The sequence below is a fragment of the Morus notabilis genome, unplaced genomic scaffold (genome assembly GCF_000414095.1).
Source record: "Morus notabilis unplaced genomic scaffold, ASM41409v2 Scaffold793, whole genome shotgun sequence".
NCBI lineage: Eukaryota > Viridiplantae > Streptophyta > Magnoliopsida > Rosales > Moraceae > Morus > Morus notabilis.
The window spans coordinates 197,866-221,677 of record NW_010356914.1 but is presented as its reverse complement, the minus strand read 5'-3'; the positions used below and the strand labels follow the sequence as shown (position 1 = coordinate 221,677).

Genomic DNA, 23,812 nt, shown 5'->3' with positions numbered 1-23,812 from the left:
TACCAATAGATCAACGCCGTCAAGTTAAAAAAAGATCTTTTTATTCCTCTGCGCAACTGATCCATGTTTGACCAATTCATTTGACAAAATTTGCCTAAAATTTGGTAAAGTTCCAGGTTCCTCTCTCTAAAATCCATTGTAGAGAGAGAAAGAAAAGAAAGTTCTTTTTTGCACTAGCGTCATATCAACGCGTCACTACTTGATTGGATTCAACAAACAGTATCCAAAACCACTTTCCTACCTTGGTGTATTTCCCAATTTGAACTTTGTAGGCCCAAACGACACCCAATATCTTATGGCGACATATGTTAAGCTAAGCAAAAATGAAAAAGAAAATCACCAGACAACAACGGCCGGTATTTTACAACTCACACAACAGAAGTTGAGCAGCCAGAGCTGGCTCTTAAACATGTATAATTAACTTCGTTAGCCTAAATGAAGAATCCAATTAAATCATAATCCAAGTACAAAGATTTCCTCTACATATAAGGGAATGGGATTGGTGCTAGGCACGTCAAGCATCTATAAATCGGATGTCAAAGGTATGAGGATGTATCTGCCACACATTCAGAGCCGCATACTCCTCCAAACATTCCTTCAGTTGGGCTTCACTGTATCCCTGCTCAAACCCAAACACAACTCAATGGCTTAGAAGAGAAAGCCCAACAAAATTAGAGAATTTGGAACAAGATTTAGTCATGAATTTAGAAAGCATATTCAATTACACATAATTGGAAACAGAGGACTAGGACCCAAAATGAAATGTGTTAATATTTAAACATCGTAAGTATTAATGCCTCATTCATTTTACCGATTTGAGTTTTTAATTTTAAATTTTTACAGTAAAAAGCTCTCAAAAAATGTCACATCTAACTTTTTCTGTTACAGTAAAAAACTCTCAAAAATGTCACATCTCAACTCCAATTGAAAACTCAAATCCACAAAGTGAACGAGGCTTAAATTTCAGTGCCTACTTCTTTCTAATCCGTTACTTTCTTTCCCTTGCTGATAGGGGGTGTAAGAAGTAGATTGGGAAAGGTGCGCAAAGCCTACCCCTAGGACGTGATCATAGGGGTCTTATACGCTAATAAATGTCTGTCTGCATTAAGTCATAGCTACGTATATCGGGAGACGAAACGCGTCATATTAACCCTACCAAGAGTTATTGGACATTGAATCGGTAGTCTGAAAATAGTTTCGAGTGTTTTTCACGGGACCAAACTTGATACCTCCAATCTATCAAACCACTTGGGAGTAAGCCCAATGTCACTAGGCTACCACCTCGATTGTTATTCACTTATTTGATAGCACATCGGCTTTTGTTTCCCTTCTCTTTAGAGATCAAGTTTACTTAAACAATATCAAAAGAGTTTCAAGTGTGGATGAAGAAGCAAACCTTTCTGGAAATCCAATTGAGCGCATGTGCATAGCTCACGTCCATTCTATGAGTTCTAGCAGCTTCATCTCGCAAGATTGAATAGATATTGGAGATAGCATCCAGACCAGATTTCTGGCGGTCATCTGAGTATAACGAGAATTTTGACATCTGCATTAACCTAAGTGCCTCGTCCACATCACTCTGAGCCACAGTTTCAGAGAATCGGAGTCTTGCAAGTGCCTGTAAACTGTTAATTTAGTTCCTGTAGTAATGATATTTTTGAATGGGGGTAATGTATATTGTGGATAACAAATGATCTCTGATACTCTGCTATGAATGCTATTTTCTACTCAATGGATTGTAGTAAACAAGTGAAAGTTAATTAAGCTAATATATCCACGAAGTAACAATGAGTTACCATGTGTGTTTCTACTGCTCTACAATGAATGATTGCTTCAAAAAATCATCTATTTGTGAATAAAACTAGTTCAAATAATAAACTCTAAGCAGGTAAAAAAATATTTATCAAAACTAGCCTTATTGATTCACTCGACCATTTTGTTGTTTCATTTCCGACCTCAAAACATCTAATCCGAGGTCTATCCAGAACATGGAAGTTAATATAAAGGTCCAGACACATTGATGGATAGTCTAACATCATTTCTTACCAAAATGAGGAACTTAATACAAGTACAGTAATAAAATAATGAGTAAACTGGAACTTACCGCTGATATCCGGAGAATGCTGAGCAGAGTTCTCACAGTTGTATAAGAATGCGGGGTATCGGACTTAGCTTCTTCTTGCCGAATGCTGGAGTAGGCACTAGCAAGATACTCCTCAAGCTCCTTTGGGACAGAAGGAGATAATCTTCTAGCAGCAGAAATATATGCACTGGAAACCAAAGAAATCAGATAAAACGAGCCCTCATCTATATTCAATAACCAAAAAATTTTGGAAGAAAAACAAATTTGTGAACACACGTATATTATCTTTACAAGTTTGTGGCAATAATATAGTCTCGTGTGATTTGTTGCTATGTTTAATCATGAAGATAACAATCCTGTAGATGCTGTTCCAGAATTGCTACTTCAGTTTGCTATGTGAGACATACCGTAACACAGATGGCTCAAGTGGAGTGAAACCAAGAGATGGAGATTCTTTGTTCTGGTGAACATAGACGATATGCCTCGCCATCTCAAGATCACTATCCATATCAGCTCGATCCAGAATCAGCCACAGAAGATCAAATCTTGACAACAGTGCCGGAGGAAGATTAATATTTTCAGCAGGAGTCCTACGCAGGTCATATCTCCCCCTTCAAGAAATATAATGATCAATAGTTAAGAGTTTGCTTAAAATGCTATACAGGAATCTTTGCATGACAAGACTAGATGATGATAATCCATGACAGAAAAGCTACAGCATGGTTACAGCCGAGAGAGGTAGAAAAACAGCACAGAGAAAAGACGACAAAGAAATTGAAATGGATTCATACCATGCTGGATTTGCAGCAGCAAGAACGGCAGTTCTTGCATTCAGGGATGTAGTGATCCCAGCCTTAGCAATGCTGACAGTTTGCTGCTCCATAACTTCATGAATTGCTGTACGATCTAATTCATCCATCTTATCGAACTCATCAATAGCACATATACCCATATCCGCAAGCACCTGAAATACGACAAAACTACTATGACTAACCTCAAAAGACAACTAGGCTAAACAGATGTTTGAGATAGTGCGTAACGATGCAGTTATTTCAACCAAACAAATTCTTGATCCTACTTAGAATTTACAGAAATTTACATGCTTTTAGGATGGTAAGAGCGGCGACATTTGAATGTCACATAATGGAAAAGCACTCAAATTTAATGCCGTGTGGCAAATAACATCTGGAAACTTAGACAGAACATGAATGATGCACCCAAATAGAGTGTCTCACCAAAGCACCTCCTTCAAGAACCATCTCATTTGTCACTGGATCTTTCTGAACAGCAGCAGTTAAACCAACTCCACTGCTTCCTTTGCCAGTGGTGTAAACTCCCCTGGGAGCTACATTAATTATGTGCTTAAGCAGCTGACTCTTTGCAACTCCAGGATCACCCATCAAACAAATATGCAAATCTCCTCTAATCTGCAATTTAAAGAAAAGAGAAAAAAAACCTAATTTATACATGTACACAAGTACTAAACAATTTTAACTTCATTTTTCTAGCAAAACAACAAACATGACCTGTTGAATCCTATATTGAGCGATGCAGATATAAAGATTAACAAGTGGGAACAAATTTATATGATCACAAAAAGGAACCAGTAACAGCAATGTAGAGAGAAAAGGGACACACACACAAAGCCCCAAAGCATAAGAAAAAACGACACAAATTCCTGATATATCCAATTTTGGTCATCATACAAATACCTGATATATCCATAACTTCATACTAAAGTCGGTTTGACGGTAATTGAATGTATTTACCTTCATCCCATCTGTTAGCTTCCTGTGTGGAGCCCCCACAAGGAGAAGAAGTAGACCCTTCTTAATATCTTCATGTCCAAAAATTTCAGGTGCCAAGGACCTTGCCAATTTGTTATATATGTCACCATCCTCAGCTAGACGTGTAATTTGTTCTTCTTCATCTCCCCTAAATTCATACCTGTAACAAGATACAAGTTTAGTAAACGTACCTATTACACCAACAAGTGACAAAATCATTCCAAAAGGTTTTAGCAAGAACTTTCCAGAAAAGCACATCAAAACAATATATATCCGGAGGTGAGTGAAAAGTACAGTGAGAGGTAATTAGATAAGTTTCTTATTGATGCAGCATTTTTTGGTAACTCTGCAGTGAATTCAAACTGAACGAATGTAAAATGCTGCGACTAATGCTTACTCTTCATATCTTTTCTTGAAATGTGTAACCGACATTGCCTCCAAGTAGGTATCTGCAACTAAGCCAGCACGCATTGCTCTAAAACCAACATAAGGAGTAGGAAGGAATATCCCAGATAACTCAACGACGTCACCTGGAGCTGCCTGATCATAATAAAATTAAAAAAAAAAAAAAAAGAGTTTGTAGTGATAACTAAAGAAAGTAGCAATACAGATTAAGCAGAATCAAGCTCTGCAATTCCAAATTGGAATGCAACTGTAAATGTAATTTTCAAATCTGTTAACTGATGTTTCTCCTCCAAGAAGTAAAAATTTGAACTACTTGTAAATGCAAAGGAACTTCACTGTCGAAAAGAAACAAAACAAATTGGTGTAGAAAATGACCCACCTTTCTCGTGAGTTCTCCCCTTAAGTGAACAGTCATCGATCGCGGAATATGTCCCTTAGGAACATGTTCAGAAAGTTCTTGAATTTTCGCCTGAAATTCAACAACATCAACAAATTAGTTCATGAAGGAAAGTTGCTCAATAAGATTATTAACCATATCTTCATGTTGATATGTGTTGAGAAGATAGGGTTTAGTAGTTAGGATTTTTTATTTTTTAAATAAGAAGCAAGAAGATAAGTTATTAGGTTTTTTGAATTTGGGTTTATCTTGTTCGGGTCGTTTCTATCTTTTAGGAAGATTAAGATCTTATCTTGCACCTATTTATTCTGTAGCCTATGAGCATTATTCAATAGAGAGAAAAATTCTCCTTCACGGAAGTTTACATGGTATTGGAGCCATGACAAAAACTGCCATGGTTGGTGCTGCCAAAGGCACACATTCCTCAGAAGGATTCGAAGAAGACACCCAGCGCCATACAACTTCCGATCATTCTCTCCAAATAACCACTCATAAATTGAATGGAAAAAATTATCTAGAATGGTCGCAGTCAGTCAAACTTGTGATTGATGGCAAGGGGAAACTTGGATACCTGACTGGCGAAATCAAACCAACTACTAGAGATGAAATGAAGCAGAAAAAGTGGAGATCAGAGAATTCAATGGTGACTGCCTGATTGGTTAATTCCATGGAGCCGATGATTGGGAAACCATTCATGTTTCTTCCCATAGCCCGAGATGTTTGGGAAGCAGCCCGGCATAGGTATTCGGATTTGGAAAATTATTCTCGGATGTTCGAATTAAATGCCAAGATGTGGAAATCCCAGCAAGGAGATCGAGAAGTGACAGTATACTACAATGAGATGATGACAGGAACTTGACCTAATTGAAGAAGAAGAGTGGGAAAGCCCTAATGACAGCGCCCGATACAAGAAGAAAGTTGAGAGAAACCGCGTGTTTGTATTTCTAGCAGGATTAAATAAAGAACTAAATGAAGTTCGAGGCCGAATCTTGAGTAGAAACCCTCTCCCATCAATAAGAGAGGTCTTCTCCGAAGTCCGCAGAGAAGAAGCCCGCAGAGAAGAAGCCCGCAGGCGTGTTATGCTGAAACCGGCAGAGGATAACCAGCCGAATCTTGAAACTGAGAGTTCTGCACTGGTCATGAGAGGGTACGATCCGGAAGGCGAAAGGAAGAATGGAAGACAGAAGCCGTGGTGTGATTACTGCAAGAAACCATGGCACACACGTGAAAATTGTTTGAAGATTTACGGTAAGCCTACAAACGGAAAAAAGAGGCAAAATGGTGATACTCGGGCCTTTCAAGCCGGCAGCAATGAAACTGAGCAGCAACAACCGAAACAACTCTCCTCAGAAACTCTTCCATTCACAAAGGAACAAATGGACCACTTGTACAAAATTTTTCAATCACAACTTAAACTCCAATCCTTCTTGTTCTTTAGCACAAAAAGGTAATCACTTCAGAGCCGCTTTTTTCAGTGTTGATCCAAATTGTTCTTGGATAATCGACTCCGGTGCAACCGATCACATGACCAGATCATCACAATTATTCTCATCCTATAAACCGTGTGCAGGGAACCAAAAGATAAAAATAGCGAATGGTTCCCTCTCAGCCGTTGCTGGAAAAGAAACTATTGTTATCTCCCCTCTCCTTACTCTCTATGATGTCCTTCACATCCCAAACTTGTCTTGCAATCTCTTATCTGTTAGTAAATTGACTCATGATCAAAACTGTCAAGTTAACTTCCGTTTCTCTCATTGTGAGTTTCAGGATTTAACTTCGGGGAAGATGATTGGCAGTGCTAGACAAGTTGGAGGCCTCTACTCATTTGAAGATGGATCTAACTCTGGAAGGCAAGCTCGGAAGATTTGTTTCAATTCTATTTTTCTTATTAGTGGAAGTGATATAATGTTTTGGCATTTTAGATTAGGACATCCAAACTTTTAATACCTAAAATATTTGTTTCCCAAGTTATTTATCAATAAAAATCCCTCCTCTTTTCAATGTGAAATTTGTGAATTAGCAAAACATCATCGAGCACCTTTTCCACCACAACCCTATAAAAACTCAAAACCATTTACCATGATCCACAGTGATGTTTGGGATCCCTCTAGAGTTGTAACTCCTTCGGGTAAACGATGGTTCATAACCTTCATTGATGATCACACTAGGGTTTCCTGGGTGTTTTTACTAAAAGAGAAATATGATGCAAAACAAGTGTTTAAAAAGTTCTACACCATGGTTCAAACACAGTTTCAAACACAAATACAGATTTTTCGAAGTGATAATGGAAAGGAATATTTTAACTCCATTTTGGGAAATTTTTTTGATGAAAAAGGTATTGTGCATCAAAGCTCTTGTAATGATACTTCTCAACAAAACGGGGTGGCTGAAAGAAAGAATAAACACCTTTTAGAAGTGGCCCGAGCCTTGAGTTTTTCAACTAAGGTTCCAAAATACCTATGGGGAGAGGCTGTCCTTACAGCCACCTATTTAATCAATAGGAATGCCAAGTAGGATTTTGAAGTTTAAAACTCCTTTAAATGTTTTCAAAGAATGCTATCCTAATTCAAGACTTTTTGTTGATGTTCCTTTGAAAATATTTGGATGTATTGCATTTGTTAATATCTATGATCATAAACGTGGGAAACTAGATCCAAAGCAAGAAAATGCATTTTTGTTGGCTATCCCTCAAATCAAAAAGGTTACAAGTGCTTTGATCCACCCACAAAAAAACTGTTTGTAACCATGGATGTAATCTTTTTTGAAGATAAAAACTACATGAATTCTCATCTTTAGGGGGAGTGCAATAGTGAAGATTCGGATTTTAATACTAGAATGTGTGATAAAACCGAAACTGCAAACTGTTCCAGCAGTGGTGGAACTCATATCTGAAACAAGTGAAGAAGTAGATGGAGAAATAAGTTTGAGTGAAAACTCGAATGAGAAAAATATTTTAGATACTGAAAATGGTGGACAACCTCCTTTAATGCCATTACATGATCATAATCATGAAAAACCAGAGATGTCTGCGAAGCGGTACAAAGGGCTTGTCTTCTCGAGAAGGAAAGAAACAGGGAATTCCAACTTGCAGCACTGCCAAAACTCCAACCGAGAATTAGATCATGTGAACTCAGGTAATTCCGAATCTACTTCTTCAATCCATATTGCTCTTAGAAAGGGTATTAGGTCCTGCATCAAACATCCGTTGTCCAACTTTGTCTCATATGAAAATGTGTCACCTCCCTTCCGTGCATTTATCTCACAACTCTCTAGTGTAGCTATTTCAAAAGATGTAAAGGAGGCTCTAGATGTTCCTGAGTGGAAGGAAGCAGTATATGAAGAGATGAGAGCCCTTGAAAATAATGAAACGTGGGAGAAGGTAGATTTGCCACGCAGAAAAGCAACTGTTGGCTGCAAATGGGTGCTCACCGTGAAGTATAATTCAAATGGCTCACTGGAAAGATACAAGGCTCGCTTGGTAGCAAAGGGATTCACGCAAACCTACGGTATTGACTACCCTGAAACCTTTTCTCCAATAGCAAAATTGAATAAAGTGAGGGTTCTCTTGTTTATTGCTGCAAATCTGGATTGGCCTCTACACCAACTAGACGTAAAAAATGCCTTGCTCAATAGAGAGTTGACAGAGGAAGTCTATATGGATGCTCCACCTAGTTTTTCTGAGAAGTTCGGATCAAAGGTATGTAAATTGAAGAAATCGCTATATGGGCTCAAGCAATCCCCTAGAGCATGGTTTGAAAGATTCACAAAGTTTGTGAAAAGTCAAGGTTTTGCTCAGGACAAGCGGATCACACCATGTTCATAAAGGTGTCTACTGAAGGAAAGATTGCTGTCTTAATTGTCTACGTGGATGATATTATTCTAACAGGAGATGACTTGGGAGAGATGAACAAACTAAAGCAGTGCTTGGCTTCTGAATTTGAGATTAAGGATCTAGGATCTTTACGATATTTTCTTGGCATGGAAGTCGCTCGATCCAAGAAAGGGATTGTTGTCTCACAGCGCAAATATATTCTTGATCTTTTAGGAGAAACAGGAATGAGCGGATGTAGACCAGCGGATACACCCATGGTATTCAATGCGAAACTCAAAGAAGTAAAGGAAGGAGTCAAGGTTGATACAAACAGGTACCAGAGACTAGTTGGCAAGTTGATCTATTTATTCCATACAATACCTGATATCGCGTTTGCAATAAGCGTGGTGAGCCAGTTCATGCACTCTCCATGTGAAGAACAACTTGAAGCAGTTTACCGGATATTAAGGTATCTAAAAGGAACTCCAGGAAAGGGATTGTTCTTTAAGAAGAATGAGCACCGAGGAATTGAAGTCTATACCAATGCCGACTGGGCGGGATCAGTCATGGATAAAAGATCTACTTCTGGATATTGCACGTTCCTATGGGGAAATTTAGTCACGTGGAAGAGCAAAAAACAGAGTGTAGTGGCCAGAAGGAGTGCCGAAGCTGAGTATAGATCAATGGCACTTGGGATATGTGAAGGACTATGGCTAAGAAGAGTTCTCGAAGAGCTTAGAAGACCAAACTGTCAACCTATGAAGTTGTGCTGTGACAACAAGGCTGCAATCAGCATGGCACACAATCAGGTGCAACATGACAAGACAAAGCACATTGAAGTTGATAGGCATTTTATAAAGGATAAGCTTGAAGAAGGAATCATTGTTACGCCATTCATTCCAATAACGCAACAAGTAGCGGATATTCTGACTAAAGAACTCCTAAGGCAGAAGTTTGAGTTTCTAATTAGCAAGTTGGGCATGATAGATATCTTTACACCAATTTGAGGGGGAATGTCGAGAAGATAGGGTTTAGTAGTTAGGCTTTTTTATTTTTTAAATAAGAAGCAAGAAGATAAGTTACTAGGTTTTTTGAATTTGGGTTTATCTTGTTCGGGTAGTTTCTATGCTTTAGGAAGATTAAGATCTTATCTTGCACCTATTTATTCTGTAGCCTGTGAGCATTATTCAATAGAGAGAAAAATTATCCTTCACGGAAGTGTACAATATGCTATTAGCATAATTTATGATTCAGCAGCACAAGTGATAAACCTCTTGAAACTTCAGAAACTTTGATGCTCTGAGTTGAAGGATGAGGTTCCCTTTTGTTTGATTTATTGAACAGCGTCTGGACGGGCACCCAAATAGTGGCATGAAAACTCGAGCAGTTACTTCCTGTTAAGCACACGAATATAAATGAAAAAAGCATTAGAAAATGCATATATAAAGGAATGAATCCATCAAAGTGGGGTTCCAAACTAACACTACTCGCATGGTAAAAGACAAAATTTAAGAAGACGCCGAGAAATATTTCAAATTCAGCTTTAACATGGACAAGTGGCACTCAAACTCCAGAAGACCATTCTGATTGAAGGCTAATATACAGTATAAGTGACATTCATCTAACATTACTCGTGCAGTTAAACAGACAGACCGCGTTGCTTACACAGAATTACACTTATTTACCTGGTAAATCTCAAAACCGCATTCTTCACATGTATACACAGCAACCTGCATCAATGGCTTAACATCTGAACAACGTGTGACAATGCCGGATATCTTTACAAGCTGACCGATGTGTGACGCCTTGACCTCCCTAATGGCAAATGGCTTTCCTTTTGAAGATGGACTTATGTAAACTTCACTGCAACACAAAATATGAAACGCAATTAGGGAATGAAGTAGAAACCCCACAAAGAAAAATTGTGCTTGTTCGGAGCTTACAAGTAGCGCTTGATTTCCGAAGGCATCTTCTGATGAGGATCAGAGCCGTCCATATTTTCAGGTCCTTCATCAGACCTTTGAGTCATCAATATGTCATGATCATCATCTGTAAATGCCTCTGTTGGCTCCGGCATGAGCTCATCGATCGCATCCGCAAAGATTCCAATGTATCGCCTAGTATTTTCTGTAACCCTTCTGAGGAATTCTTCGTCCAAGTCCTTGTACTTAAAAAACCAAACAAAACAGAAAATTAGAGTTCCCACTTCCCAATCAAAATCAGAGAGGCATAGATTAAAACTTACATTGAACAAGTCCTCAAGATCAATCTGGACTGCTCGCATTTTGCGGTTTGCCACTTCTTGCTGAAAATTAAGATAAATTAAACAAATTTACAACAGAAAAAATAAAAAATAAAAATAAAGTAGTTTTCGTTTAGTTAATGAGAAAGCTCGAGAAAGAGAAAAAAAAGTATAAATCTTCTTTCCTATGATATTATTAATATCACGTAGTCTAAAAATGCAAATAATAAGCTTCGTTTCTTTTCCTAGGGTTTCTCAGCAACCAAACGGGGGAAATTCACCAGGATGTTCATGTACTTGGCCTCGCCATCGATGTCCGCGAAGTTTGACAGGAACTCTTTCGCTAGGGCTGCGAGTAAAATCAACAAGAAAAAAAACAACAAAAAAATCAAATCAGAACATTTCAGAGAAAGTGAGAGAGAGAAATGGGAAAATCTAGATCTGGCAAACATTGAAGAGTTCTTCTTCTGTTACCTTTGTCTGCATCGAAATCGAGATCCTTCGTCATTGTTTTCTGGGGACGGAGTCGCGGCGAAAGAAGGAGGAGAGAGAATCTGATAGGGGAGAACAACAGCGATGGGAAGGGAGGAGAGCGTCAGTCGGAGATGGAGAAATTGGATTTGGCGGCAAAATGGACTCTTATACGGCACTTTTTGGCGGGAAAGTGCCGGGTTACATTTTGATCTGGTGTCACAGGTCACATTGTTGTAATAGGCGTATAGACGGTCGTGATGTAACAAATACTTTTAACGTGAAATCGGACGGATGGTTTTTCAGGGACACAAAATATTGGGGTTCAAAAAATTTGTGAGTCAAAATAAAATGAAAAACAATATATATGTGGCTGCTGGGATTCGAGCCCAGGTCTCCACGGCCACAACGTGGAATTCTTACCACTAAACTACAGCCACTGTTGTCGGAGATAAGAAACTAATAATAACTAGTATTTGTATTGAAGACACGTGAATAAGAAATTCATTTATACAACCATTTAAGAAATTTTGAATTTATTTTAAAAAGAAATGTGTATAAAGATAACAATTGATCAAAAAATTGAGTAGAGTCATATTTAAAAAAAAATTACTTTAATCATTGAAAAAAGTAAAATAAGAACACATGGGAAAAAAAATTACTTTTATAATAGTAAGGTGAGGAAAAAATATATTTTTAAAAAACATAAAAAATTAAAATGTATTAAAACATTCAAAGAAATAAAAATAAGAATGGGAGAATGGGAGAAAAAAATAAGATAAATAGAGGAGTTGTCACGTGGCAACCTTATAAAAAAGAGTTTGGCTCCTTTATGTTTATTGTTAGATTAGATTATATTAGATTAGATGTTAGATTAGATTGGATTAGATTAGGTAAATAAAGATAAAAGGTAAACTAGTAAAAAAAAAAGAGAGAAGATGAGAGGCTGCCACATGGTAGGAAAGAGTACTATTAAAGAGTCTTTGGCTCTTTTATGTATTATTAAATATAACCGGTGGTGCAGAGCAAATAATAAATTTTTTTTTTCTTTTTTTCTTTTTTTTTTAATAATTAAAATGACATTTTCAGCTTGGTAACACTAGAGGTTCTAGCCAATGAAATTAACTAGAATTAGAACATTTACCTGTTTATTTTGGAGATTTGAATTGAGAACTTAAGTGAATTTATATAAAAGAAAATGCAATAGTAAGAAAGTTGAATTTGAATTTTTGTAAGAGACAACAATGTAGTAAAACGTTTAATTTGGGATTTGAACTATAAAAAAACATGACCTCACTTTTACATGAACTCAGATTTTATGTTTATAAGATGATGTAGTGTGATATAATTAGTTAGACACCAATTTAGACATTACGAATCAGACAAAAAATTTAGATCCCTTTTACATGTATTAAGAAGACTGAAAAGATTAGGATCGATTTATAGGCTGTGTTTGGAGTTGTTTTCGTTTTTATTTTTCATGTTTTTCGAGAAAAAAATGAAAACAGAATAGAAACAGCGTTTGGCACAATTAAAGACAAAAAATGGAAATGAAAACGATTTTTTAGTTTAGTGTAAAATGGGAGAGAAATGAAAAACGATTTTTAGTCGTTTTTCATTTTTTGTTTCCGTTATATCCTCTATTGAGTAGAGAGAGAGAGAGACATTAATGGATTTTTTATACTAAAAACAATCTTTTGAAAAAACTACCAAACGCATTTTCAAAAATGATTTTTGTCTGAGATTGAAAACGTTTTCATTTTTATTTTCATACAAAAAACAAAATCATTTTGGAACGAGTTTCAAACGCACCCTAGTTTTTTTCCCTACGATTTATAGTTTATACTTTGGGACTGTTTAGTTCGCTAATTCGAGTTTTTAATTTGAGTTGAGATGTGAATTAACTTTTATATGAGACCTTTTTACTGTAACAAAAAAGTTAGATGTAACTGTTTCTGAGAGTTTTTTACTATAGCAAAACTTGAATCATAAACTCGAATCGATAAAATAAACAGACTCTTTATTCATTTTGTCCTTTCTCACACTCATTTATTAGAAATGACATGTCGCTTTTGTCATTTAACGATGTCAAGAAGCTTTAGTAAATATAAAGGAAAGCTAGTTTTTGGGGCCGTTCTTTTAACGGATTCGAGTTAATAATTTAAGTTAAAAAAATAAATTTATATGAAAAAAAATATAATAATCCAAAACTAAATTTAAATTTTTATGAAAAAAACCATTGTAACAAAAAAATAATTAATTGAGCGATGATTCAAATTACCAAAAAAAGGGGCTAAACAACATTAAAAATGTGCCGCTTATGCCAATATATGATGGCAAATTCTAAATAACAAACGACATAACGTGTTCAGATAGTGAGAGCATCATGTAACGGACAACAAACTTTCAGAGCAAAGGACAATAGACTTTTAAAATGGAAACGACATGTCTTCTGACCATAATCAATATTGAAACGGGAACGACATATCGTTTATCGTTCATTGAAACAATAAGGCCTATACAAACGGCATGTCATTCAACGTCTGAACTCCTAAGCCAAAAACGACGTGTTTACACATGGAGAACAGCACTATTTGAAACACATGACAGCACGTTGTTTCTCCTTTAAACGACAGAAAATTGTAGTTCATATTTTGTCGTATTCACTTCGAAGTAGAAAATAATTGAATTAAAAAAATAAAAAAGAACTCTCCCCTACATACGAATCAATAACATCTTCACAAAAATCTGATCAAGATATGATTTAAAAGCCATTGGCCTCAAAAGGTGGTGCACATGTATACGAATTTTCACGCGTCAAATAAGAGTTGGAAGATAATTTATCATATTGTACGATGCAACTCATGGGGCCGATGGAGTTAGAAACAGTTGAGAATCTTTCAAATTGAAGAGACACTTCATTAACTCCCGGAGGATATCAGTGAATGACGACCACCTCTGGCGCTCCCACTGGCACTGCAGGCCAGAATCATTTACCGGACGGATTGCATTTAGCAGCCTGCTAAAGTGAAAGTGGTCAGACAGTTTGAAGACATCAAACCTAAACCAGGAAAACCGCTTTTGTTTGAAGACATCAAACCTAAACCAAAGATAAAGTGAAAGTGGTCAGAAAGGAATTAGTACAAGGGAAACTAAAAGGGAATCAACATATCACTGCCTCACCTTTCATGATGTTATTGAGAGATTGTGTTCTGTTCATTGGTCTTTGCCAACTTAGCCTGGATAAGTTTGTCCAAGATGGGGGGCTCTAAAGGTATTGGGTCAAGACAACGTTCTGAAGCAGCAACAATTACCTGTTCAACAAGCCAGTTTTGCAAGAATCTCAGAACTGCTATTTGTAGGTTCTGAAACCAATTAGCAACCCAAAAAAAAAAAAAAAAGAGGAAGAAGAAAGAGCTCATGTATCTGGAAAGAGAAAGAGACAAACATCAACCCCCGACCAAAAAAAAAAAAAAAAAAAAAAATGAAGTCCGTGTAAGTAGCATGAAGTCGGGTTCAGTTTAACTTTATCCCAAGTGGAACGATTTTACTACTGCCTAATATTGCAAAAGACTTTCCTATTACCTCATCTAGCAAAAAGTCAATGGCAGCTTCATCTTCGACAGTTTCCCTTAAAGGAGTCCTTAAAAACTGAATATCCAATTGTATTTGCTGGAATCCACTTCGATTGAAGGTTTGCAGACGAACAAATTCTTGCAGGCTCTTGAGGCAGAGCTTTACTACCATCGTTACAACTGATTCCTGCAATTTGCAAGCAAATTCATTATTGTTGTTCCTACTTCCTAGACCAGTTTACAAAACTGTCAATTGCAGAAGCGTGGTGAGAACAAAGTTACCTGATTAAATTCAACTTTCGTAAAAATTTCAACTTTTTGCTTAAATAATTTTGCCAGATGGGTCTCGAGAAGCTGGCTCCTAGCCCTTTGTGTATTTGATCGATTTAATTTTTCCTCTCGCAAGGGATTGCTCCGTGATGAGGTGGTGCTTCCATTGCTGTCTGTCCGACGATGCCTACGTACCCCTTGCGGCAAAATCTGCTTTACTTCATTTCCTATAGCTTCCAACTAGCACAGGTTAAAGTCGCAGAAAATAAGTTTTGTGCAATGCACGCTAGGACTTGCATAAACACTGAAAGCAACAATCAGGCAGGCAACCAAATTGCAACACATCTTGAACTTTAGAGTAAGAAGGGAAAGCACGGATCTACTTACCTCGTGAAGAAATAAATCAACAAACATGTGAACTTCTCTGGGCTCCTTGTGCTGTTAAAAGTGCAAGATTATAGATAAATTCAAAGTCAAAGTAATGCGTGGTAACTCCTCCTTTCACACACGCATATATATGCTAATACATATGCATAAAACAATTGCAATAGAGGAACCTTACCTTGACCCAATTCAGTACTGTAAACCTCTTCTTCAGGAGAACCGATACCCTCTGAGTTCTGATATTGATATACTGAAAAGATAAGGGCGTAGAATCAACTTATCATCCATAAATATATTCAGAATGCTGAAAAATGAAAGATACACTAATATCTCCAGGAAAAACATTTCTAAACCAATCTTTTTAGGAAAATTTCTAGTCAATAACAAGAGAATTGAAGCTATTTTTTCTTACTAAATATCCAGGATAACATGTTGCGTTTTATGAGATTCAATCACTATTCAGAATTCTAATGCAACCTCTGTAATTCGCAAGATCATATAAATTACAAAAGCCGGATAATCCCTACTGAATTTTGAATATACTGGATTATATAACTCATACAAGATGCAGAAACTTTTCACCGGCAGAGCGAAAAATTCGACAAATTTCTCCAGGAACAAAGGCAGGTCCATATTCAGAGCCTCTTATCCCACCACCAGAAAAGGAAGCAGCTATTTCCTGACAATTTGAAGATGAAACTTCAACACAAACACAAGCTCCGGGGGATTGGAGAAAAATAAACAAACTAATGCTTCATATAGGAACAGAATGCGAAAACTGATGGCTCCTTGCCTCAGTGATTCTTGGAATAGCTGTCTGTTCAATGAAAAGAGAAAGTTGGGCCAACACCAGGACAAGGCCAGCCAAAACTTGGTCATGACTGGATGAATTGTTTCTCCCTGAAAGCAAGATGAAATGATTATCAAGCTCCCTGAAGAAGTCTTGAAATCCTCCCTGAACCCAATCAATTATCCAGTCTTTGATTTTTGCTAGTAGCTCTAAGTTGTCATCTAGAAGTTGGCGGAAATCCTGGAATGTAAGAAAGAAGGGGGAAAAACATGAATGATAGAAAATCTAAAATATACAAAAGCATCAAGCATGCATATAACTAATATATCAAAATAACAATTTTCAAGCACAGAATATTTTTAAGTGATATTAAAAAAAAAATTTCATGACCGTAAAAATGATGTAAAAATGATGTAAATTGATGGACGAGTTGTTTTAGCCCCTAAAGGCTCCGCTTGTCTACATAGTCGACAACTGCATTTATGGTATTTCATATATTACCAGTAACACATCCATACTGCCTTGAAGCACTCTCTTTTTGCTGGCTTCCAAAGCAACTTGCAAAGAATCCTTTTCCACTCCGTCCTTTTGTTCAATATGGGCTTTGGTGAGAGCATCTTCCATTCAAAAATTTAAGTATTAGACTTTCAAGTCTCTTCTGTGTTAAACTGAGACATTGGAAAAGTTCTTAAAACTAAAAACCCAATAAGAATCAGAACACGGGAAGGCCAGAAATGGCAAGGGTAGAAATTCTTCAGAAACGATAATTATTAAGAATCTAGCAGAAACTGTCTTTGGTTAGGGCTAAAAATAAAAACTATGAATGAACCATTAAAACCATTGTAGCATCATCACCTGAGATATCATGTAGAAGATGAGAAAATGTATTTGCAACATACTGTTTAACAACCATCCGAGCAGCCTGCAAATATATGGGGTTACTCTGAAATCATTCAACCTTGCCTCAAATATAACAATTAAATTTTACATTCAAGTATCTGTCAGATGAGAGCTTTCCCGCAAGAAAAAGAAAAGGAAAGAAAAGTCTCACAAGAAATTAATTTAAATTCAGCGTAAACATCGAACAATAATAGCAAGAAAAAAGAAACTTGGGGCAAAACCTCCAGACAATGATCTCGGAGAACAGCCTCATGAACCACACCATCCATCAGTAGTACATCTGTCCATATGATTCCTGCATATGGTGTTTGGTTAATCATTTCCAGAATCATCACTTTTCAGTAATAAAAGGCCAGGCAACAAATGAAAAAGAAACTTTCAAATAATAGATGCCTCAAGAAAACTTACAAATAAATGATTAGAAAATGTAACAGAGACGTTTTTTAGAAACATCTAGCATGTCATTATTTGGTAATATAAAGAAACCCTCTGAAAATCCTGGGAGAAAACGTAGAGAGAGAGAGAAGTGGCATGGTCAACTATTCATGCTACCTACCAAGAACATGCAATAGATCTGCTGAAGAAATCCGATTCTTTACATACTGCTCAGTGGTTTCAAAAAGCCTAAATGAACAAACACCAATTATGTTGCATCAGCAAAATGCATTAATGCTTCTAATTATCTCAAACAACAAAAAGAAATTGGTTAGAAAACAAATACAGTGAATATAAGATGATTCCTTACTTGGAAACCAAGTCTCGTGCAAGTTGAGTAAGTTGCTCGTCTGAATCAGGAAATATTACTCGGTAAGCACAGATAGCCTCTGCAAACTCACGAACAGAAGCCTAATAGAGGAGTGGTCCAATTATTAGGTACAACTCTAGATGACCGCTGATGGGAGAAACAAGTAAGCACGAGCAAAGACTCAACATGAACTAAGTGAAAAAAGAAACATACATTTCGCAACCCAACCTCTTATTCCGGATTTGTTCTAATAACAAATAGGAAGACTCTTCACAAAACTTAAATGACAAAAATCTAAAGATACTTTCAATTGGAAAATTACCAGAAAGAGTAAGAAATATTGAACTTGATGATGTATCTTAAAAGATAAAATACGAATTGTTATATGCGATATGTTCAGTACTCAATATACTAATATGAACCTACAAAGTGTTGCATATGTTAAAGTAATTGGTATTAGTCTACTGGATGCCTACACAAGTAGCTTTATTTCTGTGATTGCATCCATTTCTTCACACCAAAACAGCCGAAGATGACAAAACCAAAATTATGCATGCTGTTATTACTCACTTCATGGGCGTTAGATGGAATTGGCATCGATGCATTTCTTTGTTCAGAAGGATCACTGGAATCCACTGAAGCAGAAGATATATCTTCCACATTAAGTTGAAGGTCCACGAGGGACTGTTCTAGCTTTTCAAGTAGCTTTGCCCGTAGGCTGTCCACCTGCCAAAACGTGGGTTTTCTGTCATCAAATGCACAGGTTATATTAGAGAAGATACTGAATAGATATCAGATCTTTCCTCCAATTCCTGACTGCAAGAGTAATCCAGCATGGGAAATAAACGTCCAAGTATATGCTGAAAATACTATAAAAAATGGAGTGATAAGATATTTGAAAAACTGATAACACTACAAGAGGATAGATTTTTATTTTCTCTTTCTAAGTTCCTACTAATTATTCTTTAACATAAGCCTAAGGCCAGCTTCAAAATGCAACCTTAATAAAAATACTTTAAGCTGTAAAATCGTTATTTAGAAACAAGTGAATTACAAACCGGGAAATCCAGCTGCTTAAGAAGCACTGCAGCCTCAGCTCTTGCTTGTATGGATTCAGAGTCTGAGAATAGCTTCCCCTGGAAAAGGAAATTGACATATCATAAGGCACGATTTTAGATCAGCAAAATAATTAAAAAAAAAAAAAATTGTAATTGGTAAGTTACTTGGGAATGAAATTGTACTGTTCAAAACTGGAATCCAGAATATCATATGAAATGATGAATCTTTTGGAAATCAAGGTTGTGTCGTGTTATAGTATAAATCAGTCAAAATTAGTTTTTCGAAGCCCAAGAAAACAAGACATGTTTATTTGATAGGATTAGATGTTACCATTTAGCATAGGAATTAAATGATGTCCAAAGAAAATAATTAATGTTGATTCCAAAATTGGGTGAGGTCACCGTCAACTGTACAGAATAGACGAACTTTCACCTGCAGGTTCTTTGTAATTATGGCTATCGCTTCCTCTGATGCCCTCTTACAATCCTGGAAAGACGAGTCTCCATATGCCTGTCAAGCAATTATGAGAGGGATTTCAATTCGGGAGGTAGAGAATTAAAAACAATGTGTAACAAAAAAACACACCAAAGAAGAACATACAAAATGAATCAACCGACACTGAAAGTAATTTGGGAATCAGAAGTAGACCTTAAAAATTGGCATTGCTCCGGTATAGAACCGGACTGCGTCAGCATAAGCCTCTGATTTGATACACTTTCCCAGTCTAGCCGGTAGATCGTATATGAACTGCTCTTAGCACAAGAAAGAAATCTCTCTAACTCTCACATGCCCAAACAATAAACTAGCATAAAGAGATATAAATTTTGATCCAATTCCAAAGGAAGAAATAAAGGGGTCTATAAAATATTTAGCAGTTTAGCTTGAAAATTAGAATACCATTAATGGTCTATTCCCAAAAATGTATTGCTTTACATGAAACATCCACATTCTCTTGCGTCAATAAATAAAGACACAACATAAATCTCTCTAGGGGGCACAACAAAAAACTTTTTGCATAAGGAATTTTGAAGATTAACTACACCTACCCTCCTGATAATCAAGGAGGTAATGTCATACACAAAATTCAAAATCTTAAGTACCTGAACTTTACGGAGAAGGTTGCATGTGCGATGAAGTTTTTCTACATGCTCTCTCTTTTCGAACAAAGAAGTGTTGACGTGATCACTTCTAGATTGCACAGACATTATCTAAAGTGAATTGGCACAGTAAAAGTTACTCACATTAGGTTTATCGCTAGCTTATATCTTACCCTCAGATTGCAACCAAAAAAATAGATAAAATATCACACCACATGCCTTATCAAGGAGTTGTTCCATATTTGTTTCCATGCCCACAATCTTACTTTTCATCCTGTTGGGAAGGAAAAAAAATATAAAACATCGAGGTATGCAGTCTCCAAGACTAGTAATTCCATCAACTTTTATTATAGCAAAATAAATCACAGCACTCAAAATCCAAAGAAATAAAGGGAATAGAAATGCTACCTTTTAATTGTGTCTGTAGCACTGATAAACTTGTTATAGTTTTCATAAACTAGCATCTGCAAGTCAGTGTCAAGATTCTTTATCTCGGCTGCCATTTCAACGTGCCTCTGAAGAAGGCCTTCCAAGCTCGACTTTTGAACCTGAGAAATCAAGAAGATTGAACATTCTAAAGTAATCTTCCGTACCCTTAAAAACAAATTATAATTTCTCAATTTGTTGCTACCATAATTCACAGTACATCCATCACCAGTTGTCATGATTCAACATTTTCATGTGACCTTCTCGATTCAGTTCTAATCCCTAGCAAGAAACTAATCAAAATCTTGATGAGAAAAATCAAAGGTGCACAGAAACCACATTATGACCTCTCAATTTCCTTCTACGGGCATAATTCACGGCATAATCATCACTACTTCTGCACCTCCACTGTAAAAGCAGCCACCCATACCTGATGCGATAACTAAAATTTTACAACAAAACCCCAATTTTCTTCCCGCATTCCGAATGATATCCTGGTTTAAGTTCAATTTCTGATAATATACATTCTAAATGAGCTTTTGAGCTGTCAATGCACGATTTCACACCATTTTCACACAAAACCTTCTCGATTTAGCTAATCATAGCAAGAAACTGATCGAACATCATCTACACACACATATAATCTTTACACACAGCTGATTCTACACATATTGGTAAAATTAGAGACGGAAATGTGGATGGGCGTACCAGGAGATTCATGTACTGATCGGGATCGAAGGAAGCGGAGTTGATGGCGTCGAGAGAGGCGTGTGTGGCTGGGAACGACGGCGCCGACGCCGAAGGATCTGGAGCGTAGAAGCTGGAGAGCAGATCCCTCATTCTCTTGGCCTTATCGTCCAGAGGAACGTCGTCGACTTCCATTGTTGTTGTTCTGCTGCTGCTTCTTGGTTGATTCTGCGAATCGCTTTCTGATAAGTTCAGGAGTGGATCAAAGTTTCTGGCGGTGGCGAACTGTGCCGGAAGTTTAAAAGAGGAAGGAATTGCCGGTTTGGGAGGTTTGGATCAACGACGAAACGAACGGTTGATCTCTTTCTATTGTGTACGACAGTAAGAGTAGGACGTACGTTAGTCGAAACGACGTCGTGAGCAATGGTGCAAACTAAGGCCTTGTTTGGTACAACAATTCAAATTGTTTATTTGATTTGAGTTTAGGTGATTTGAATTGTGGTGAATTTTGTGATTCAAGCTAGTGTTGGATACGCAAATAAATTATAATTTAAATTAAAAATAAAATATGAACCGTGTTTGGATAAACTGTTGAAAACTGTCATTAGAGTTTTGTAACAAATCTTATAAAACATCATTGTAAATAACATTAAAAAGTTGCAATATGGATAGAGATTTGTTTCTCTCTTCATTATGAACACATTAAAAAATTATCTCAATCGAAATTAAAATGATAAAGTTATGAAAAAAAATAGAATCTGAATTGTTTTTAATGTAGAAAACAAATATGTTTATTAGCATGCGTTTGGAGAATAGAAAGAAAAGAGAATCGAAATTGGACGATAGGTTTTGGAGGAAAAAAGAATAAATAAATTTTTTTAAAAATAAAAATAAAAAAGTTTTGGGTTGACTATGTTTGGTGTAAGGGAGACGGAGGAAGAGAAATGCATGAAGAATTGTTTGGTTGGACGAAGGAAAAATAGAGGGATATGCTCTCCCTTTTAATCAACCAAACTTGATTCTTCCATTCAAGAAATCCACTAAGTACTAACATTCAGCCCATTTGTTTTACCAGTTTGAGCTATAATTCAAACATTTGTGCTACAGTGTTTTATTTTATAAAAATGATTTTTTGTTCAAATTTATGAACCAAACAGATTTATTGAGTTTTAAAAGTATATTACCCTCCAATAGTAACGGAGCCATGATTTATCGGTAGGGGCTAATTTTTTTTTTTATCAAGATTATACTAACATGTATATATATATGTAACAATTTATGTTTATTAAATGTAGAGAACTATTAATGTAAGAGATGTCAAATCTAATTTATACACATACCTACTATATTAAAATCAATATCATTATATTAAAACAAAGAAAGCAAAAAAAAAAAAAAAAAAAGCTATGCCCCCCTCCCCGAGCCCCTTTGTCTCTATGAGTGCCGTCTAAAGAATTTATTAACAAATTATACAAACAGGTAAGATAGTAATTAACTAAGTGATTATCATTCATCCTCTCAACTCTCTATCTATGTTACAAAATAATTTTAAAGATTTCAATAATCCTCTTCATTCTTTATATTCTTCATCCCTTCAACTCTCTACGTCCTTTCTCTACTCCACCTCTCTCACCAAATGGCATAGTATAGGGGAATTAGAAAGGAAAAAAGTTGTAATACGATGGCCCCCCACTTTTAATCCTTAAAACTTTGAAAGAATATAAAAGATAACAAGTGTAATAAAACAAGTGGGATGCAAAATAACTATTTGACCTTTATCATTCCTCGTACTTCTATTTATACAAGGATATAATTGTAAAATACACTAAATTAGACATTTTTTTTAAAATTCATATTCATCAAATCATTTATTAATCATGTAAAAAAAATCAATCTAAATATGTCATATTTATCAAACTTGTCATAAAATATAAACCCGAATATAACACATATATTATAGAGATTGTCACAACTAATCCATATAACTCGTTTAAATTAGTATTTTAAATAAATAATTGACACGAGTGTGGCCCATTTGATATGAGTGTAGCATATTTGACACAATTATAACATTTAACACATATATTGATCAATTTATCTTTTTTTTAAAAGTAAAATTTGATCACCAAATTCAAAATTAATATCTTTTTATTTAATAAACCATATAAACCTTTACGTTATATATCATATATAATTGAATTGTAAATGATAGATACAGTGCATCGTGCTATTTTCGGATCACTTCATGCTAAACATATTAATCTAAACCCGACCTATATTTATATTGTCAACCGAACTATGATTCAAACTTATTAATATACTAATTTTGTGTGTCATGTTGTAATATAAATGCAACCCATTTGATATGATTGTAGCATGTTTGACGTGTTTGACACAATTATGACTTGTTTAACACGTGTATTGATCAATTTATGGTTTCTTTAAATAAAAAAGTAGATTTTTTTATCACCAAATTCAAAATTCATATTATTTTTAGTTAATAAACCATATAAATCTTTATATTATGTATATCATGTGTGATTGTGTTGTAAATGATCATGGTAATTCTGATCAGTTTGTGCAAACACATGTTAATCCAAATCTGAACCGTATTAATATTGTCGAGCGGATTATAATTTAAACCTAGCAATATCAAACATAAACACACTAATTTCGTGTCAAT

General features: G+C 35.9%; 2 protein-coding genes and 1 non-coding gene across 4 annotated transcripts; all 3 read right to left on the bottom strand.

Moving 5' to 3' along the window:
• Window positions 1–51: 51 nt before the first annotated feature.
• LOC21393072 (DNA replication licensing factor MCM7) lies at window positions 52–11,324 on the bottom strand. The gene is made up of 15 exons (XM_010088942.2): window positions 11,200–11,324; window positions 11,007–11,074; window positions 10,729–10,788; window positions 10,427–10,650; window positions 10,169–10,346; window positions 9,755–9,877; window positions 4,655–4,744; window positions 4,268–4,410; window positions 3,853–4,030; window positions 3,319–3,510; window positions 2,875–3,047; window positions 2,491–2,694; window positions 2,105–2,270; window positions 1,397–1,618; window positions 52–619 (listed from the first exon to the last, which is right to left on the bottom strand). The coding sequence occupies exons 1-15, from the start codon at window positions 11,231–11,233 to the stop codon at window positions 515–517; spliced, it is 2,160 nt and encodes a 719-aa protein (XP_010087244.2). The 5' UTR covers window positions 11,234–11,324; the 3' UTR covers window positions 52–514.
• Window positions 11,325–11,564: 240 nt separating this feature from the next.
• Window positions 11,565–11,636, bottom strand: TRNAH-GUG. Its single transcript has one exon. It is a non-coding gene; the product is annotated as a tRNA-His (tRNA).
• Window positions 11,637–13,890: 2,254 nt separating this feature from the next.
• LOC21393071 (vacuolar protein sorting-associated protein 51 homolog) lies at window positions 13,891–21,467 on the bottom strand. Of its 2 annotated transcripts, none has more exons than XM_024163555.1 (21): window positions 21,151–21,467; window positions 20,425–20,564; window positions 20,236–20,290; window positions 20,020–20,127; window positions 19,568–19,666; window positions 19,352–19,429; window positions 18,919–18,996; window positions 18,431–18,586; window positions 17,861–17,961; window positions 17,672–17,739; window positions 17,337–17,410; window positions 17,071–17,137; window positions 16,717–16,832; window positions 16,219–16,455; window positions 15,988–16,104; window positions 15,604–15,675; window positions 15,429–15,479; window positions 15,054–15,281; window positions 14,782–14,958; window positions 14,380–14,510; window positions 13,891–14,296 (listed from the first exon to the last, which is right to left on the bottom strand). In XM_024163555.1, the coding sequence occupies exons 1-20, from the start codon at window positions 21,322–21,324 to the stop codon at window positions 14,391–14,393; spliced, it is 2,316 nt and encodes a 771-aa protein (XP_024019323.1). In that variant the 5' UTR covers window positions 21,325–21,467; the 3' UTR covers window positions 13,891–14,296; window positions 14,380–14,390. The 2 variants fall into 2 exon arrangements, with proteins under 2 accessions (XP_024019323.1, XP_024019327.1); XM_024163559.1 differs by having other exon boundaries at window positions 13,891–14,215.
• Window positions 21,468–23,812: the final 2,345 nt, after the last annotated feature.

Coding starts and splice junctions, on each gene's coding strand:
- LOC21393072 (XM_010088942.2), bottom strand. CDS start 11,233: ATGACGAAGGATCTCGATTTCGATGCAGACAAAG. Junction 11,075..11,199: donor CGATTTCGATGCAGACAAAG/GTAACAGAAGAA, acceptor TTTTACTCGCAG/CCCTAGCGAAAGAGTTCCTG. Junction 4,031..4,267: donor TTCAAGAAAAGATATGAAGA/GTAAGCATTAGT, acceptor ATCTTGTTACAG/GTATGAATTTAGGGGAGATG.
- LOC21393071 (XM_024163555.1), bottom strand. CDS start 21,324: ATGGAAGTCGACGACGTTCCTCTGGACGATAAGGCCAAGAGAATGAGG. Junction 20,128..20,235: donor TGGAACAACTCCTTGATAAG/GCATGTGGTGTG, acceptor AATTCACTTTAG/ATAATGTCTGTGCAATCTAG. Junction 16,105..16,218: donor CTATTCCAAGAATCACTGAG/GCAAGGAGCCAT, acceptor TCAAATTGTCAG/GAAATAGCTGCTTCCTTTTC.